This window comes from Mastomys coucha, unplaced genomic scaffold (assembly GCF_008632895.1).
Source record: "Mastomys coucha isolate ucsf_1 unplaced genomic scaffold, UCSF_Mcou_1 pScaffold15, whole genome shotgun sequence".
In the NCBI taxonomy this organism is placed as follows: Eukaryota; Metazoa; Chordata; class Mammalia; order Rodentia; family Muridae; genus Mastomys; species Mastomys coucha.
In genome coordinates this window covers 57,906,430-57,926,892 of record NW_022196897.1, presented here as the reverse complement: position 1 = coordinate 57,926,892, position 20,463 = coordinate 57,906,430, and the positions used below count along the sequence as shown (strand labels likewise).

Below are 20,463 nucleotides of genomic sequence, written 5' to 3'. Positions count from 1 at the left end.
AAGAAAAGAAAAGAAAACAAAAGAAAAGAAAAGAAAAGAAAAGAAATAGATGTGTTAGTCAGGCTGAAATTCACTAAACAACTGAGAATGACTTTGAACTGCTGATCCTCCTGATTTCACTGCTGGGGCTACAGGTCTGTGCCAGTGCCCTGTTGTCTTTTTTTTTTTTTTAAGCTTTTATTGCAAAAATCATTCATGAGAGCAGGATTCATCTGTATGGCTAACTTTCATATCAGACATTGTTTGTCTCTCGGGGTTGGATTTGATGGCTCAATTTAATTACAGAATTACATGGAAGCATTCCCACCCCTTTCATCTTTCTGCATATCTACATATGCACTCATTTCTTAATTTTTCCATATATTTTGAAACCTTTGCTATGAACTTGAAGTCGTCTTGAGTGCTTGGTCAGCCACACAAAGTGAACCAGCCTCCTGTGTTCCTGGTACTCATTGTATTTGCATAAGGCTCACTATAACATAACCATGTGTGGTGGCACATGCCTGGAATCCTAGTACTTGGGAAGCTGAGACAGGAGAATGGCAGCAAGTTCCAGGCCAGGCTGGGCTCCATAATAAGAGTTTATCTTTCAAACAGCCAAAGAGTGGGTAGTGTGTGTACACGCGCACGTGTGCAAATACACACACACACACACACACACACACACAAAAGATAGTTCAGTGGTTGAGAACATTTGGTGCTTTTGCAGAGGACCCAGGTTAGGTTCCTAGCACTTACTTGGCAGCTCACAAAGTCCTGTAATTCCAGTTACAAGGGATCTGAATACCTCTTCTGGCTCCAAGGCAACAGGCATGCATGTGAAATGCAAACATACGTGCAGGCACGCACTCATACGCATAAACTAAAAATAAATCAGTTGTTTTGTATCGTACTGCAGTAGCCAACCTTTTGTTACAGCTTTTCCTTTACATCAATTGTTCTCATGCACGAGCATACACTCAATGGTCTGGTAGAGTTTTATATGTAGCAGATTTTGATCCCCAACCCCACAGTTTCTGGTTGAGATGATCTGGATGGAAGCTGAGAACCTGTACCCCTCATTTTCCTAGAGATGCTAATACTGCTGTCCTGGTTTTGAGAAAATCGAGCTACTTCGTTTCCAGGTTATGTTCTTCACACACAAGAGCAGAATGACACTTTGCTTTCATTAAAAATTCTAACCAGCATCAGAAGAACATGTCCATAGATGTGGATAACCAGATTGTGGTCACAACGGCGGCTCAGCCTCTGACTGACATCTGACATCTCCCTGATATGCACACACACCCCCCATCACCTGCACCTACAGCATCCCAGTCTGGCTCTGCTCAAGTCATGAGTGACCCTGGCTGCTAGGCCCAGTGGAGTGATGGTATCCAGGGAAGCTGAGCCAATGGAAACCCCTGGCTGAGAGAAGCATCGCCACCAGCCCTCCATTCATCCCATTCTCCTCAGCGATCACTGAAGAGATCCTGCCAGCACACTAAGCAAACCTCAAAGCAGACTCCTCCCTCTTCTCAGTGACAGTGGAGTTGGTTTTGCACCTCTGGTTTTCTAGCTGCATCTACAACCAGCTTCTTGCAGACCAGCTTTTAGATGATTGTGTCTTCCAGTCCCCCACATACCCTCCTTTTCTGATGCCATCAGATATTTTTACATGCCCAAGCTTCTCTGATTTAAAGCAGAAGCTAATAAAACCAAAGTCCCCCCCCCAAAAAAACAAAAAACTCTCACCAAATGTTCCCCAAGTTTCTAACTTCAGCCTGCAGCAGTGCTCAGCGGCTGCCCACACTGCCCACGGGCTCCCACTCCTCTCACCCCAGCTGGCGGAGCCTTTCTGCTTCCTCTTCAATTCACTGCAACCTCGTTTCTGCCCCCCAAGGTTGTCACTGACTTCCCATCACCAATGCTGATGGACAACGTCCAAATCATGTTTGCAGATCTTTCCAGGGACATGAGACATCCCTCACATCCTGGCCATTCTTTCCGTCACTTTCTTCCCAAATGCACTAACCCTTACACCCTACATGCCATCAGTGTCTACCCCCTGGCCCTCACCATTACTAACCCCTCTCTGTGCCCCCAGCAAACCTCTTCCACTAGACCTCCTATAGTGATGCCTTGAAATCTGCCAGTCATGTTCCATACCCACTGGCAGTCTGGCCTCCTTCCTGTTATTCATGCACAGTAAACTCTTCTCACAGGCTATTTCATTTACCTAGAAGACGCTCTGAGCTTCTAACCCCAGGATTGTGGCTCAGGTCTCAGTGGCATCTCCTCTGCCCCCTCTTTATCATCAGAGCACTCTCCCAGAACGATCAAAACTTGTCTACCAAATACTCAAGTATATGTCTCCCCCTGTTCATGTAACAAAGTCAGAAACTATGTCTCTCAGATCTCATGTTTGTCTTATGGAATGATGTGTGTCCTTGCCTAGGAAGAAGATACATCACCATAACACCTATTTTTTACTTTGTTGAGTAAATGAATTTTACCGGCATAAAATACATGTTCTTGACTATGAAGATACCATGACCCCTAGTAAAAATGAAAGCCAGTACTTTGAGATCACAAAGGAGCCGACCACAGGCATTTGCACTACAGGGACAACAGCTGAGGAAACATCTCAGTGTGCCCCGCCCACGGCTGGGCCTCTTCAAGCATGATTTGGTTTTATGGTGGATCATAAGCGTTACTACTGCAGGTAAGAAGTTAAAACAAGTCATTTAAGGTTACCACCTACCCAATAGAGGGACTGCTTCAAACAGGTCTTACCTGTGTGGCCGGGTTTGCATTTAGTCCCAGTGTTTGAGAGGCAGAGGCAGAAACGCCCCTATTAGGCATCCCAGTCTACATAAGGAGTTCCAGGCTAGCCAGGGCTACTCAGTGAGACCCTGTCTTAAAACAAAACCAAAAATAAACAAAGAACCCAAATCCAAAACAACAACAACAACAACAAAATAAACAAGAAGGCAAAAACAAACAAATAGGGTCTCCCTGATCGCAAACTCTATGTTTGTAAACACTGCATGCCCTTCCCATGGGAGCAAGAGAGAGGCCACCAGCCAGGGCTCCTTCCTTTAAACAAAACCAAGAAATGCTCTGAAACTAAATTTCAGAGAAGTCCAGCGACCTAGAGGAAGTAAGAATCCAGATACTTCACAGCATGGAGAGTGTCCAGATGATAAATACATTTTTATTTAACTGCTTAAAATTAGAACCTACCAATGTCATCGATTATATTAACAGACTAAAAGAGAGAAATACTATTTATCTCGACAGAGCAGAACACGCAATGAAAGTCCAGATTCCCTCCTGACATACAGAGAACAATGGAATCTTCTTATGAGTCAGACATAGGAGATGGAGAGCAAATGTGCTTCACAGAGGGAGAGCTGTCAGAAACACCCAAGACTCTTTTCAAGACAGGAGCCAGGATTCTCATCTCTCATTCCAGACCTTTCTGCATACTTCCAGAACCTTCCCCAGCTCCTCCTGCATGGCCTAGGACGCAGAGAAAAGAACAGGACAACACTGCCATTGCAGACAGACAGACAGCTAGAGCAGGGCTAAGTCAGGGGAGATGCATGGGGGATGGGAAGGGAGAGAAGGGCGACTTCCCAGGAAAGACACAGGAAGAAAACAAGATCGAGAAACTAACTCCAGATGAAATATGATTCACTTGGCTGCATTACAACCAAGAATCTCCACTTATGGGAGTGGGGGGAAAAGAAGAAAAATGCAAAATTCAAATGGGAAAAAATATAGGAACACATCTCTTATATTTTTGGTTGTGAGCCTAGCCTTTCACGGCTGAGCCATCTCTCCAGCCCAGGAACACATCTCAATAGAAAGGAATCAGATTCAGCATTCCTGCAAATCCTCAGAAAAGAAATACAAATCTATTTTATGAATGGATAAAAGAAGCAGATGGGTATTAGAAAATGAAATGAGTATTAGAACCACAAAAAGACAATGTTTTTATTTATTCATTTAAAGTCACACACTAGTCTCTGGACTCTGGAAGAGCAGCTGGTGCCCTTAACTGCTGAGCCATCTCTCCAGCCCCCCAGCAAATTTCTTTATGCACAGTTCCAACATCCAAAGTTAACAGTTATAATAATCCCTGGCTCCCTAAGTTCCTAATGCCCCCACAAGCATATGTATGTGTATATAACATAAACAAAACTCCCCCCGTATGTGTGTGTGTGTGTGTGTGTGTGTCTGTGTGCGTGCACACGCGTGCCTCAGTGTAAGACATGGAGGCCAGAGAACAACTTGTGAGAGTCAGTTCTCTCCTTCTACCTTGTGGGTCCTTGGAACTCAAGTCATTGGGCTTACAGAAAGCACCTTTACCCACTAAGCCGGTTCACCAGCCTGAAGGCATCTTTTTATATCATTAGCCTGTTAGAAATTAAAAGTTTGAACAGGAGGCCTACTGACAGTGCCGTGCCATGTGGGAACACACACACCCTGCTGGTGGGAAGGTGACTGGGAGTAACCACTGTCAGGGGATGCTTTTGTGGGCTGTGTATTCATGTGTTGACTTCTGTACCTGGAGATCTGGTTGCATTGCAGACTCTGGTATGACTGAGTATTTTGTAAAATACTCCATCACTCCTGATTGGTCAAATAAAGAGCTGAGTAGCCTATAGCTGGGCAGGAGAGGATAAGGTGGGACTTCTGTGACCAGAGAGTGGAGAAGATCTCGAGTAAGAACCAAGAGAGTCACATCAGGACACCAATCAAGAAGGAGGTGCCAGAATGAGGCCGAGATGTTAGGTGATCGGTCACATGACTGGGAAATAGTCTTGAGGCCAGCATTGTCAGGTTACACTAGCTCAGAATCTGCCCAGCTATAATGCTGAAGCTTATAAATAGATATTAAGGTCTCCATGTCATTATTTCAAAGCAGGGGCAGACATAATAAAGCTCCGTACTTTTACAAACCACTTTGGAAAGAGATCCCACATTATCATTTTTGGTTGAGTGTATAATTCCACTTGTGTGTGCTCAGAGACCCCACCCCACCCTGCACAAGAATGAGAGGTGGTTCTGAATGTGGGATATAGCAACATTTGTTACAGAAAGCAATTCAAAGTAAGACGAATGTCTAATAGCAGAAACAAGGGTAAATAACTTTGTGGTACAGTTTCTATGGTGGTTATTCAAAAGCAGAAGTACATGGCTGCAGGTTGTCATAAATATCTGTAATCCCAGAATTGGGGAGGCTGAGGCAGGAGACTAGTGAGTTTGAGATCAGCCTGACCTACATGGTGAGATCCTGTCTCCAATAGGAGGTTAGCGGCCGGAGATGTGGCTCAATTGGTAGAGTGTCTAGTGTGTTGGTAAGTTTTTAACTTGACACAAAGTAGAGTCATTTGGAAAGAGGAAGCCTCACTTGAGGAGTTGCCTACAGGAAAGTGTTGGGGGGGACATTTTCTTGATCAATGACTGATATGGGAAAGCCCAGCACACTGTATTTATGCCACTCCTGGGTAGAAGTTTGGGTTGATATAAGAAGCAAGCTGATTAAGCCAAGAAAAGAAAAGAAGAGAAGAGAAAAGAAAAGAAAAGAAAAGAGAAGAAAAGCAGCAAGCAGTGTCGCATGATGGTCTCTGCTTCAGTTCCTGAGTCAAGGTTTCTGTTTTGAGGTCCTGCCCCAGCTTCCCTCAATAATAGACAGACTCTAATCTGTAAAGTGAAATAAACTTTCTTCCCAACTTGGTTTTGCTCAGTGTTTTATCACAGCAACAGAAAGTCTACCTAGCATGCACAAAGCCTTGGGTTCAATCCCCAGTAGCACATGAATTAAGTATGGTGGTACATACATATCTGTGATTCCAGCCCTTGGGAGATGGAGGCAGTACAATCAGGAATTAGATGGGGCCACATGGGGAGCTGGAGATCAGTGTGGCCTTGTGAGATAATAAAAAATATTAATAACCAAACAAAAAGTCTAGGTGATGCTAAAGGAATCAACAGTATTGAATTAGTTGCCCTAAAAAGGTTGTGAGCTGAAAAGGTGGCTCGCTGGTTAAGAGTACTTGTTGCTCTTGCAGAGAACTTGGGCTTGGTCCCAGCACCCACATGGTGACTCACAGTCACCCACAACTCCAGTTCCAGGACCTCTGATGCCCTCTTCTGATCTCTGAAGGCACCAGGCCTGAACGTGGTGCACATACATACATGGAGGCAAAACGTATATGTAAAAATAAAATTTTGTCTTTGTCTTTTCACAACAGGGTTTCTTTGTGTAGCCCTGGCTGTCCTGGAACTCGCTCTGTAGAGCAGGCTGGCCTTGAACTCACAGAGCTCTGCCTGCCTCTGCCTCCCGAGTGGTGGGATTAAAGGTGTGCACCACCACAGCCCGGCTTAAAACTAAAATTTTTAAATTAAAACTAAAAGTTGCAATTGAATTGGGAATATAGTATAAGACATTTTTTTAAAGTTCAGTTAAAGAGGTGACATGAGTGTAGCAGTTGCTTTTCTGTTGCTGTAATACAATGAACAAGGAAACGCATATAGTAAGTAGGAGTTAGTTTTGACTAAGAGTTCCTGAAGGGTAAGAGAATTTATTCCATCTCGGTGGGCAGGCAAGGTAAGTAGTGACAGGAACTGCAGCAGGAACAGGAAGCTGAAAACTCACTCTTTCCAAACAAGTTCGAAGGAGACAGCATGAACCAGAAGTGCTGAGAGGCCTTTAACCTCAAAGCCTGGCCCCAGTGACAGACTTCCTCCAGCATCTGTGCTATCTAAACCTCCCAAACAGTGCCACAGCTGGGGACCAAGTGCCTCTCCCCAAGACTATGGAGGACACTTCTCATTCAAGCTACCACACTGAGCAACACATTTACTATTTTGTGTTAATATATTGATTCATAGTATGTGGTAGGCACAATCAGAGAGAGAGGAAAAGATAACCCGAGGAGCCTGCTTACTTCTGTGGGCAGGAGCAGCTCCAGAAGTGTCCCCTAGACCGGGGGAGTAGAGGGTGAGGGGCCCTGTTTTCTAAACTAGGTTGGTCCTGAAATCACAGGAGTTCCTATGCTTACAGTGATTCTAGACTTCTGTATACACACATGTGAACTTGAGTGTGTTTGTTTGAAATGTCCTAGGAGGCTAGCTCTTACAGGAAGAAAAGGATTCTGGGCTTGAAATGCTCACAGACCATTGGGCTGTTGTAGGTATTAAGAGTTTGGGGCCTTTTTCTAGTTTGTTAATCCAACAACCCAGACACCAACTGTTTGGCAGGCCAACCCGGACTTTACAATGGTGAATTCAAGCCCCAGCAGAAATTTTAAAATCGCTTCCTCTTCATCCTCTAGCTAGCTTTGTTCCTTGGGTTGAGCTGGGGCAGCACAAACTGACCTCATAGACTAAGGCAACATTGTACTGGAGGGGGAGCCGGGATGTGTGTGTGTGTGTGTGTGTGTGTGTGTGTGTGTGTGTGTGTGTGTTGGGGCAGGGGGAGCCAGGGTGTATGTGTTGGGGGAGGGGGAATTGCAGCAATGTGGCTGAGACTGAAACAGTGGCTCTTGGAGAGTGAGGCATCCTGTCCTCCAACAAGTGAGGTCCCCCAGCACAGGCATTCACAGTGACTCTGTCTTTGCTGGGAAACTAAAACTGCTCTCTCTCTGCTGAGGATTTACCTGGGCCCCTCGCACTTACAGGACTAAGAATCTGCAGTGAGCTGTATCCCCAGCCCCTCTGTCACTAAGTTACAGGGACTGGCTTTGAACTTGTAGTCCTCCTGCCTCAGCCTCCTGAGTATATGGGATGTTTTCTTTCTTTCTTTCTTTCTTCCTTTCTTTCTTTCTTCCTTTCTTTCTTTTGCTGTTGTTTATTTTGCCTTGCTTCCTGCTGAGTTGACCTCCTTTATTCTTTTAGTAAGCTCTTCCCACAACACTTTGCAGGTAGTGAAATGTGTAAGATCCTGATACAGACACTGTCCTGCTCAGAGCGCAGCCCTTTCCCTTTGCTGCAACTCAGAACACAACTTGACTCTCCACACTCAAGTCTCAGAAGTGCTTTCCGCTGCATCAGTTATCTAAAGAGTCTTTGCTCTCTAGTGGCTCGTAAGCCAACTTCTCTAGAAAAGACCACAGAATAGGTCAGTTTACTCTTGATAAACCAAGCTGCATTCTCCCAAGCAAGCTCAAGTACTACAGCAAGCCTGTGCTGCAATGCACACGTGGATGTTTGACCCACTGGAGCCAGTTCTCTCTACACATAAGACCAAAGGATCCAACTCAGCTTGTTGTGGTTGGCAGCGCTTGGCAGTGAGCATCCTCATGTGCTGTGCTGTCTTTATGGCCCCAAGTTTTTTCTATTTGGTTATTATTTTTTTATTCATTTTTATTGTATGAATGTTTTGCCTGCATGTATGTCTTTTGATATGTGTGCAGCTTGTCCCTGTGGAGGTCAGAAGAGGGCATTGTTAGCACGTATTAAATATAATCATCTGTCCTAACCTAATGGTGCTTGTGTCTGTGATCATATCTCAGAGTTCTGAGTGCCGCATATTTTGTGTTTTATCAGGTCAGGCCTGTCATGACTTAGAATAAGGATTCTCTTTTGTTAACTTCTTTTTGTTGTTTGCTTGTTTGTTTGTTTGTTTGTAGTCCTGGCTGGCCCGGAACTAGCTATGTGGATTAGGCTGGCCTTGAACTCACAGAGATACTCCTGCCTCTGCCTCCGAAGTACTGGGATTAAACCATCAAATCATCACAGTAGGTTCTTTTTGTTGTTGTTAACTTCTAGATTCTCTCTAATTTACAAATTAAGATATAGAGAAAAGAATAAAAGGTTTTGTGGTGCGTGTGTGTGTGTGTGTGTGTGTGTGTGTGTGTGTGTGCGCGCGCGCATATGTGTGTGTATGTGTGTGTGTGAGTTTTAGAGAAACAAGATTAAAAGTCATATCTAATAGAGAGGATCTTTATTTATCTGTGTATTCATTGTTCTACTTATTCACTTAGTAGTTATGCAATTATTATGCATTATTATGCAAAAATAGGTGGGCTAAAGAAATTATTATAAGATACAAGAAGTAAAGGAAAAACAATGAATGGCGGCCACTGGAGACACCCACTTCTGCCATTTCACAAAACCCAGGGGTCTGACTGAGCAAGTAACTTGGAAAAGGCATCTAGATCTGTCTATTTAGCCACTGCACTCAGAAACAGAGCCAGCATACTTGATCTACAAGGCGGAACCTGTTGCCATCTGTGTGACTAGATCAGTAGTAAAGTGAGAGTGTGCATGTCTGAAGACCTTTACAGAAAGCCAAATACAAACTTGGGTATTTTCATCTTTACCCTCAGTGGGTTAAATGGTCCTCCACCAAGAGTGCTCACACACAAGCTAGGCCATCAGTTTGGGAATTGTGGAAACAATGAAACTAAATGCTGCTGGGGGCCTGAGTCTCAGATCTGCCATTGGCTATGTAACAAAAGGAAGGCTCCTTCCAATTGCGTCCCAGAGTCTGTACCAGATATCTCCTCAGAAGGATGAAGGAAAATGCTTGGCATGCATGGGCTGTGGGTGCATCCTGCTTTCTGCCTTAGCATAGGGAAAGCTAAGGGAACTGACCTTTAAGACAAAATATAGAGCTGAGCAAAGCCCTACGGAGATGCTAGTGTGCCAGGTAGGTCCCCCAAGCAACCTATGGATTCCAGTGGTTCCTGCCATCTTCACTCCTAAGGGGAGAAGTCTCACTAGCTGGTGACAACAAAGAAAGCATCTCTCAGATCCACCGGGAAACTCCAAGGGAAGTTACCCCAAGGACACATGATCTGAGCAAGGCTCAGCTATCCAACTTAGGCTATTTGCCTTACTGATTGGGCAGATCACCATGGATATGGGATTTTTTTCCCCTGCATCTTCCTTCTGCCTGGCTCCTTTCCATTCCAAACCCATAACTCCAGAATGGCTAAAAGATTTAAATAATGAAGAATGTCCAAAGAGATTAACCATTATTTAATGAAAATGTATCATAATTCAAGGTTTTTTAAAAAAATATTCATTTAGAAGAAAAGCAGTCAATGTCTAGTAAGGGCCTGCTTTTTAAAGAGGCCATTTATTTTAGGATAAGTTTTGGGGTTCTATGTACTCATCCTAGTGTCTCACTTTGCAGCCATAGAAAAGTAAAGTTCTCAATGATCCCATCCAGGAAGTTGAACAGACACGGTGCTAACAAGGAAGGACACTGTATCAAAACTATTTACAAAGATTTTTCAGCAACATGGCGAAGAGCCTAAAAGACTCAGAACATTAGTTTTTATTGTTATGACATCAAATTGCTGAATAATTATCATGCGCCATTAAATTTAATTTCAGTACAATGTTCTCAGAATGCATCCCTTTACCAATACATGCAAAGAATAAGTAAAATAATCACTATGCCCTCAAAATCTCACAAAAGGTTAAAAAAAAGAAAATCAGCGTTATCACGTAGAAAAGGTTAACGTAAAGATGCTGCAGAGAATGTAGTAAAGAAACAGCTCCCACCTAGGCTAGTTGATTCAGAACATGGGATTGAAATCTGGACGATGCTAGTTTAGATGTTAGAAGATAGCAACTTTCCTACTGACTGACATCAAAATGATAAACCATACACCTGAGTTCCTAAGCTGTGAATTCTGAGATTCATTGTCCCCTTGGGGGCAAGAGTTATTCTGGATACAAATGGAAGAGCAAGTTTAGAAAACATCTGCCCTCAGGGAGGCACTGACCTGTTGGATGTAGAGAATGAGAGCTGTCAGTCCAACCCAGCTGTGCAGACTGTACATGTGGGGGATTTTTCGGACATTGTGGTAATCAAACACGGCCACCACGGAGATGATGGCGAGGATGGCGGCCACAGCATTTAACCCAGCGTGGATGGATTTCATCAAGAGCTTGCTGCACTTCCAGGTCCATGGCAGTCTGTACACGATGATGGCTAAGGAAACAAAGGATTTTAAAAATCGAAACAAAGTAAATATTTTGGCCCACTGAACAGTTTTTTTTTTCCTGAGGAAGCTCCCCTTGGCTTCTGCTTCTCCCAGCCTCCCCATCTCCCTGCCCTCCTTCTCAGTCCTCCATGCTGCCCCCTCACCCCTGAGTGTAGGCCCCAAAGAAATGGATACATGTATTCACCAGCAGACACCACTGTTAGCACCACCATTTACTGAGATGGCTCAGAAGGACAAAGCACTTGCCATCAAGCCTGATGACCCAAGTTCAATATCTAGGACCCACATAGTGGAAAAAGAGGAGTTGTACTCTAATCTGGACAATTGGGCCCTGGCACCACATTACCCATACACATTCATGCAGAGATAGATAGATAGATAGATAGATAGATAGATAGATAGATAGATAGATAGATAGACAGACAGACAGACAGACAGACAAGGAGGGAGAGAGACAGAGACAGGAGAAGGGAGGGAGATTACACATTCATTCCCTGGTTTAAAATCATTTAACACACACACACACAAATACACACATGCACACGTGCACACACACACACAATATCAAACAAACATTCAAAGACAACTGTCCTTCCAGTTAAGCATTTGATTTTTCCCAGTACTACAGACAACATAGAGGAATGTGCCAAAACTTCACATAAAACTGAAACTTACATCTCATGTTAAAACTTGCTTCTTTCTCCCTTTTTCCATTATTTCTCTCAAAACTTGACTTTTGAACTATTTGTGCTCATGCAAAAGAGTGTTTCTTTTGTGGGTTGTTATTTTGTTAAGAGCCAGAATCTGACTATTATTATGCAGGCTGCTCTTGAGCTCCTGACTTCAAGAAATACTCTTGCCTGAGCTCTCTGGTGGCAAGTATTTTTAAACTGGTTGCATACTAATGTTCCTTCTCTGATAATGGCAGCAATCGAGCAACCCCTCACTGATGACTGTGGTCTTCAACACAGTTCCTGTTATTTACCTAAGGGAAAGCCATGACAATTGTAGGTGTAGAGTTCTTCCTATCACTCTTTTTTTTTTTTTTTTTTTTTTTTTTTTTTTTTTTTTTTTTTGGTTTTTGGTTTTTTTCGAGACTGAGTTTCTGTGTGTAGCCCTGGCTGTCCTGGAACTCACTCTGTAGACCAAGCTGGCCTCGAACTCACAGAGATCTGCCCTCCTCTGCCTCCTAAGTGGTGGGATTAAAGGCATGTGCCACCACCGCCAGGCCAAAAGGTGTTTTTTAAGCTTGCAAACCTAGTAGCCAGTTGGGCTCAACCAGTCTTCATGGCCAGATGTAGTGCGAGCCACACAAGGGTTTTCCACATCTGTCCAGGCTTCCCAGAGGCTCTGCTGCACAGCTGAGTGTGTTCAAAGGAGCTAGGGACAAGTGAAGGGTGGCCGAGAATGCTGTCTTTTCAAATGCTGTTTACACATTTTCCAAAATATATATAAATATCCAAAATACCATCCATTTGAGGAAAAATGAATGAGCTTAACAAATCAGACCACATTTATTAAACAGGAAGTTCCCTCAACCCCCAGCAGCTGTAAAACTGCCTAGGGTGGAGTGTAGCTGCTCTTGCTGTCTCTGGGAACCCAGACTCCATTCCTGAAGTTCAGTGAGAAGGCAGGAGAGGGAGCAGGGGTGGTGTCATGAAAACAAGGGTTCTGCTGGGGCTCCGACCAAAGGACCACTCCCCTCAGGGATCAAGGGAACATGAGCATGCCTGAGACAGACACTTCAAGTGCCTTCAGAGGAAAAGCAGCGGATGGTGGAATACACTACTGTAAAAACGTTAAAAAGATGAAAGGAAGAGGGGGCTCATAACTGCTTGTAATTTTTCTCAAGTTTATCAAGATGAAAAGACAGTCCTTTGTGTTTAATCATTAGAAAATTTAGTAGATCCTAGTTGTATAATCAAAACTCAGGGATAGGGCTGGAGAGATGGCTTGGAGGTTAAGAGCACTGACTGCTCTTCCAGAGGTCCTGAGTTCAATTGCCAGCAACCACATGGTGGCTCACAACCATCTGTAATAGGATCTGATACCCTCTTCTGGTGTGTCTGAAGATGACAGTGTACTCACATATATAAAAAAATAAATAAATCTTAAAAAACCCTCAGGGATATAAGAAAACATACACCCTCTAGGAGGTGATCTCCTGTTTGACATCAACGTTCTTCCCACACACAGTTATTTAGCACACACATATGTGTGCATTTATGTATGAATATGTATTTATGTATGTTTGTGTGTGTCACATGTAAAGTCTGAGACTGTCAAACTGAGATCAGGTGAGGGCTAGAAGACTTAGGGGCAGATAGGTCCCCAGACAGAGAAAACACTTGATCATAGTTCTCCTCTACTTAACCCTTGTGACTCATGAAGGAAGAAGCATGTCTATCAGATATTAGCTTGAGCCTGTCTCGGACTTGGGAAGTCAAAAAGAATTTGTGAAAAAAAAAATTAACAAAGAAGCAGTTATTTCTGTAGTCTCGGTACATAAACAGAGTTTCACACTTGTTTTGTTTTTCAATTTCATTTTTAAAAAGTAAGATATAGCTGGAGAGTGTGGCTCCCATCTGTCCCGCCAGCACCGAGAGGTTGAGGCAGGAAGACTGCTGTGATTCCTAGGCTAGTCTGGGTTACAAAGTGAGTTCCAGGCCAAACTGATGGTTAGATTAACCATTCATGATAAACTGACCTAGCAGATCAGTTGTTGTGACAGGTCCTCTTCTAGTCTCTCTCTCTCTCTCTCTCTCTCTCTCTCTCTCTCTCTCTCTCTCTCTCTCTCTCTCTCTCTCTCCCTCTGTGTGTGTGTGTGTGTGTGTGTGTGTGTGTGTGTGTATGTGTGTGTGTACTACTGTATTTGTGTGGAAGCTATAGGATAACTCTCAGAAGTCAGTTCCTGCAATTTTATGGGGTTTGGGGATCGACTCATCAAGCCTGGCCGCAAGCACCTCTACTCACTGAACCATATCACCAGCCCCAATCCTCCTTTAAAAATGAGAGCTGTCGAAATAGCTAAGAGGGTAAAAGTGCTTCCTGTGCAATCATGGGGACTTCACTTGGGCACTGGGGTTAAAGTAGGTCCCAGGGCTTGTCCCCAGGGTCCAGCCTGTCTATTCTAATTGGTGAGTTCCAAGTTCAGGGAGAGACCTTTTCTCAAAACTAAGAGGAAGATATTTGGAGCTCACACACACACACACACACACACACACACACACACACACTGGGGTTCAATTTCCAGTCTCCTGGAAGAGCAAGCTGTGCTCTTAAACACCAAGCCATTTCTTTAGCCCCTATCCAGGAGTTTTATGTCATTAGAAAAATTTGCTCAGACTCGTAATCCTCCTGCCTCTGCCTCCTTCAGCAAATGGAGCAGAGACTGAAGGAAGGACAATCCAGAGACTGCTCCATCTGGGAATCCTTCCCATATTCAGTCATCAAATCCAAACACTATTGTGGATGCCAGCAAGTGCTGGATGACAGGAGCCTGATATAGCTATCTCTGAGATGCTCTGACAATACCTGACTAATACAGAAGAAGAGGCTCACAGCCATCCATTGGACTGAGTACAGGGTCCCCAATGAAGGAGCTAGAGAAAGGACCCAAGGAGCTGAAGGGCTTGCAGCCCCTTAGGACGAACAAACAACAATATGAACTACCTAGTATCCTCAGAGCTCTGAGGGACTAAACCACCAACCAAAGAGTACACGTGGGGGAACTCATGGCTCTAGCAGCATATGTATAGCAGAGGATGGCCAAGTCGGTCATCAATGGGAGGAGAGACTCTTGGCCCTGTGAAGGTTCTATGTCCCAGTGTAGGGGAATGCCAGGGCCAATAAGCAAGAGAGGGTGGGGTGGTGAGCAGGGGGAGGAGGGAAGGAACAGGGGTTTGTTTTTGTTTATTTTATTTTATTTCTTTTTTTTTGGAGGGGAACCTGGGAAAGGAGATATTGTATGACATATAAATAAAGAAAACATCTAATAAAAGAAAAAGAAAAATCTGCTCTGTTTTCTTGTACCTCATACCAATATTGGCACTTAGCAGCTGCTTGAATATATATGTGTGTGTGTGTGTGTGTGTGTGTGTATGTATATATGTATATATATGTATATATGTATATATAATCACATATATATATATTTATATATATATACTGCATATATATACACACACGTATATGCCATTCAGGCACAGTGGCACACACCAGTTGTCTCAGCGCCCAGGACACAAAGGTAGGAGGATCACTGCAAGTTTGAGGCTGCAAAGAGACTTTGCAGGAAGCCAGGGTTACATAGGGAAACTCTCTCTCAAAAACAAAGAAATGCCAATCGACCGACTGAGATAATACATGAGACATTGAGTTAAGAGGAAACTCTGGCTGGACAGTGGTGGCGTATGCCTTTAATCCCAGCACTTGGGAGGCAGAGGCAGGGGGATCTCTGAGTTCAAGGCCAGCTTGGTCTACAGAGTGAGTTCCAGGCCAGCCAGAGCTATACAAAAAGTCCTGTCTTGAAGAACCAAAAGAATAGTCAAAGGCTGTATTCACTTCAGCCTCTTTATAATTTCAAGAAACTTACCATGTGCAAGAAAACTATGAAGAGAAAGATTTCTAGTCTGTGGTTGTTGAAAAGGAAATCGCTGAAGCTGATCTAAGGGCATTTTAAAGAGGTCTTGAAGACACAGATGGGAGCTCGGATGTTTCGTTCCTCAGCACACGGTCGGCTTTGTCGTTTCCTTGATTTGTTTACTTTTAGTTTGAACAACTTCCCCCATGCCTTTAAAGTATTTTTATTTTATTTTTGTTTATTTTTATTTCATGTGTGTGTATGTCAGTGTAAGGGTGTCAGATCCCCTAGAACTGGAGTTATAGACAGCTATGAGCTGCCATGTGGGTGCTGGGAATTGAATCCAGGTCTTCTCAAACAACAGCAGCCAGTGCTCTTAACCTCAGAGCCATCTCTCCAGAATCTACTATTTTTAATTATGTGTAGGCATGCGCAGGTGAGTGTGTGTGCTCACAAAGCCAGATGAGCTGTGTCCGACAGAAGCTGGAGGTATAGATACTTATGAACCACCAAATGAGACGTCTGGGAATCACACTTGGGCCCTCTAGAAAAGCAGTATGAGCTCTTTACTGCCAGGCCCTTTTGGACCAATATCTGGACTCTCTTGGGAGAACCTGGCAGCTCTGGACTGGCATCCCCACACTCCCCTGTTGCTGGGAGGGAGCTCCTGTTCTGCCAGGCCTCTGCATTTCAGTCCCCACCTCTCCATTCATCCATTTGGCTGCATGAGGATGTGACCTGGGGTCACTTGCCTTCATAAGAGTCGCTTGCTACCAGTGGTATTAGGCAATGCCACTTACAATAAAACCCCCTGGCAGTGATCCAGGGCTATACTTTGAAAACCAAAAAATCCCCATAAAGTCTTAGTGAGAAAGGCAATACTTTGGGTTTCCCAGAGAGCAGTGGCAATTGCTATATCTTGTGTTTGTTTCCTAAGGCTACTGTGACAAATTACCACAAACTTAGTAGTTTAAAAGAACCAAAATGTGGGAGCTTCAGGAATGGCTTAGTGGTTAGGAGCACTTGGTGCTTTAATTACAGTTTCAAGGGATGTAATACCCTCTGTGGAATACATACATGTATGCATGTGAAACTTTTATACACATTAAATAGATACATAGATAGATAGATAGATAAATTAATCATTAAAAAAAGGAGAACTAAAATTTGGACCAGCAACATGGTCTAGTGGGAAAAGGAGTCTGTAGCCAAAATTGATCACCTGATTTCAATTCCTAAGACCCACATTGTAGAAGCTAAGAACTGAATCCCACATACAAGATCTCTCTCTCTCTCTTTCTCTCCCCCTCTCTTTCTCTCTTTCTCTCTCTCTCTCTCTCTCTCTCTCTCTCTCTCTCTCACACACACACACACACACACACACACACACACACACAAATATGGGGCAGTGGGCTGTTCTGACAGCCTGGGTCCAGTAGAGCTGCCACCTCAGAACCCCAGAGACCAGAGTAAATTTGTTCACAAGGGACAGTAGGAGTTTGGTGATAGCTCCTGAGACAATGGCTCAGATTTCAGCCCAAACCCCTCACAGCTGCCCCTGCAGGAGATGTGTGCTCTATCAGGCAGACAATGCCCCAAGCTCCCAGCATTCTAGTTGGACCCTACACCCAGTCATCTGACCACAAGCCAGACATGCCACGCCCCATACAATAAAAGAGGCAGTTTGCCCCCTCCTCTCTCTCTTACTCTTACCCTCTCTCTCTTGCTCTTTGCTCCTCTCTCTTGCTCTTTTACTCTTACTCTTCATCTTACTCTTGCTCTCTCTCCTCTCTGCTCTTTGCTCTCTTGCTTTCCTTCTCTCCTTTCTCTCTCTCTTCTTCCTCTGCTTTCCTTCCCTTTACTTAACCAGCATATTTCCTCCTTCCTACAATAAAATAACTCATTTATACATTGCCTCCATTTAACTAAGGCTCCGTGCAGTGACAGGTCAGCACTGGGGAGAGAGAGACCCGGGCCACAGCCCAGGTCCCGGCCATGGTACAACACAAACACACAATATCAAAGTACTGTCGACCTTGCTTCCTCGGGAGGATCCATGAACGAGTGTATTACATCACTCTCTTTAGCAGCTTGAATGCCCATGATCTGTGGTGCTCCTCAGTTTGCAGACCCACCATGCCAATCTCTACCCATAACTTCCCCTGCCCTGCCCTTCCCTTTGAGACTTTGTCTCTGATCTTCTTCAACTTCCTCTAATGGAAGAAACGAATGACTGAACGTGTGGCCAGTCAAGGATGAGCTCATCTGAGGCCCTTAGTTATATCTGCAAATACCGTAGAATTGGGATTTATCATTTGGAAGCCACTTTGCAGCTACCACATAATCCTTGAGGGATTCTGGGAGTCAGGTCTATACAGCATGAGTAAGGATGGTTCCCCTATGGTGTGAGGAGTTTAAGGCCTGATCCCTCCAGTATGGGTATGCTCTCTCAGTATTTGAGCTGTCACCTGGAAAAATGAGTGTGGATGACTAATGAAGGCTGTGTGGGTAGCTACGTGGACTGTAGCTCCAGGGCACCTGCTGGGCAGTGCTGTAACCTCTAGTTCCTACCTATGTTCCGCTGAGCTAGCTGGTTTCCGTAGTGGCCCCAAAGGTCTCTTGTGTAGCAGAGGGATGTAAAGTTTGACTTGAGAAGATTCTAGAAAGAAGAGGAGGAAAGGAATCATAGACTTCAGTATTGACATACATTTCATGTTCTATGGAAGGACACACACACACACACACACACACACACACACACACACACACAATAAGGCACCTGCCAGAAAAGGATAGAGTTCAGAGTGCGGAGGTTTTGGTGTTTAGGGTTTATTTACTTAGCTACTTTATGTAGGTATGTTTTGTCTGCATGTATGTATGTATGTATGTATGTTACATGTATGCCTGGTCCTCTCAGAGGCGAGAACAAGGTGTTAACAGATGGTTGTGAATCACCGCCATGGTGTTCTGAAAACTGAATCCAGGTCCTCTGCACAAGCAGCAGATGTTTCTAACCACTGCGCCATCCATCCAGGCCCCAAGGGTGTGGGGTTTTGGAAGATGATAGATATAAAATGTTGGAGCTATGCCAACAGGGGTAGACATCAACAATGCGAAGTGGGAGAGCTGATATAAAGTGCTGCATGGTTGTGCAGGCAAGAGGAGAGGAGGCTCAGCAAGTACTCAGGCAGCCACAGGCTGCTGACTAAGAAACCTGGGAACAAAGATGCTTTCCCATTATGACAGGGCTCCTTTCTTCCCTGGGGTTGGCTAAGTGGCGTTTCTAAACTGCTGAACAATCATTAGGCAAAAGGGATGGTACTTTTACTTTAGATGCTACTATTATTATTATTACTATTATTATTACAAACAAGTAGCTGTAAAATTGCATTTTGTTACTAACAATTGAATGATGAGACAGGAATAACTCACCCAACAGTGAATTATTGCCAGGAGTGTGGCTCAGTGGCAAAGCACTGGAGTGGCATGTATAAAGGCCTGGATGTGTTCCCAGCACAGAAAAAAAAAAAAAAAGAAAAGAAATTTCTCATACACTAGAGGCAGAGGCTTGGAATGCAGCTCCGTAGACGAGCATTTGCCCAGCAGGTACAAGGCCTGGAGTTCACTTACCAAAATCATGGGGGAAAATAACAGGAAAAAAAAAAAAAAAACTACTGACCTATCATGCTCTTCTAGGTGCTAAGAATACAGCAGGAGCAAAATAATTATATTTAAAGTACTTTGTTGGTTCCATTATTAAGTGACTCACATGGGGGGGTTGTAAGTAAAACATGTTTTGAGGTGCTTTGGGCTATCCCTTCAAGCCATGTGAAACCCCCAATTCCCAGGTTCTGGTAGACTTTGTCATCAAAGCTTCCTCCCCAGATGCTTCCTGGAGAAGTAATTTGAGGATTTTTTTTCTATTATCTTCTTTGCCAGGGTTTAGTGCATGAGCCTTTTCAAATATATTTGGGATTTGGTCACTTATAGATACATTAGGAGGATATTCCAACTGCCTTCGGTAACTGCTCTCTTTCTTCCTTTCTTTCTTTCTTCCTTTTGTCTTTTAAATGCTACTCAAATGTAGTTAAATTCTCTCACCAAATCAACCTGAGATCATTAAGCTATTTAATTTCTCTCCCTTCAGCTTCTGTCACAAAGGCAGTTGCACATACGGAGAGGAAGGGAGTGTAGAATTGCCAAGACCTCTTTTCACTAATGTAGATGCCTGAATTTTCCACTTTTCACCGAAGAATCCATTCCAGCACTCTGAACCTTTAAAAAGGTCAGCTGCCACTTGGAGAGCGTTCAATTGTTTCCCTCTGCAGCCCTCTTTACAATGACCAGTTTCTCTGGTTTCCCTGAAGTATTTTTATTTCACAGGAAGCATTTGCTTTAGAGAAGCACAATGCCTTGTCTAAACTCTTCCTCATTCATGTCGTAGTGTGGCTAGATTTCACATTAGTCTGAGTTTTTATTTAGCAGAGAGTGGTGGCACACACCTGTAGTTGGTGAGTGGCTTGTACCCGTAGTCTCAGGACTTCCAATGTTCTAACAAGAAGATCTCTTGCACAGGAATTCAAGGCCAGTCTAGACACCATAACAAGCGCTTTATTTTTTCAGATCCCCTCATATCTATTATACTTTAGGAATTCATATATTTCTCTAAGTATGTCTGGTATGTGAGAGGGACAGAAAGGAAAGGTTCACCTTTTCACTTCTCTTAAAACCTTTTTGGTATGTGTGGTTTGCCTGCATATATGTATGTGTATCACATGCATACCTGGAGCCCATGGTGGTCAGAAGAGGGTTAGGATCTGCTGCAACAAGAGTTACAGAGGGGGGCTGGTGAGATGGCTGGGTGGGGAAGAGCACCGACTGCTCTTCAGAAGGTCATGAGTTCAAATCCCAGCAACCACATGGTGGCTC

General features: G+C 43.9%; 1 protein-coding gene across 1 annotated transcript in view; it reads right to left on the bottom strand.

Moving 5' to 3' along the window:
* LOC116090293 (cytochrome b reductase 1) overlaps window positions 1–20,463 on the bottom strand; it is a 32,782-nt gene that overhangs the window by 8,538 nt on the left and 3,781 nt on the right. Inside the window, exon 2 of the mRNA XM_031370579.1 lies at window positions 10,734–10,942. Coding sequence (XP_031226439.1) covers window positions 10,734–10,942 — 209 coding nt within the window. The remainder of the gene's footprint in view (window positions 1–10,733; window positions 10,943–20,463) is intronic.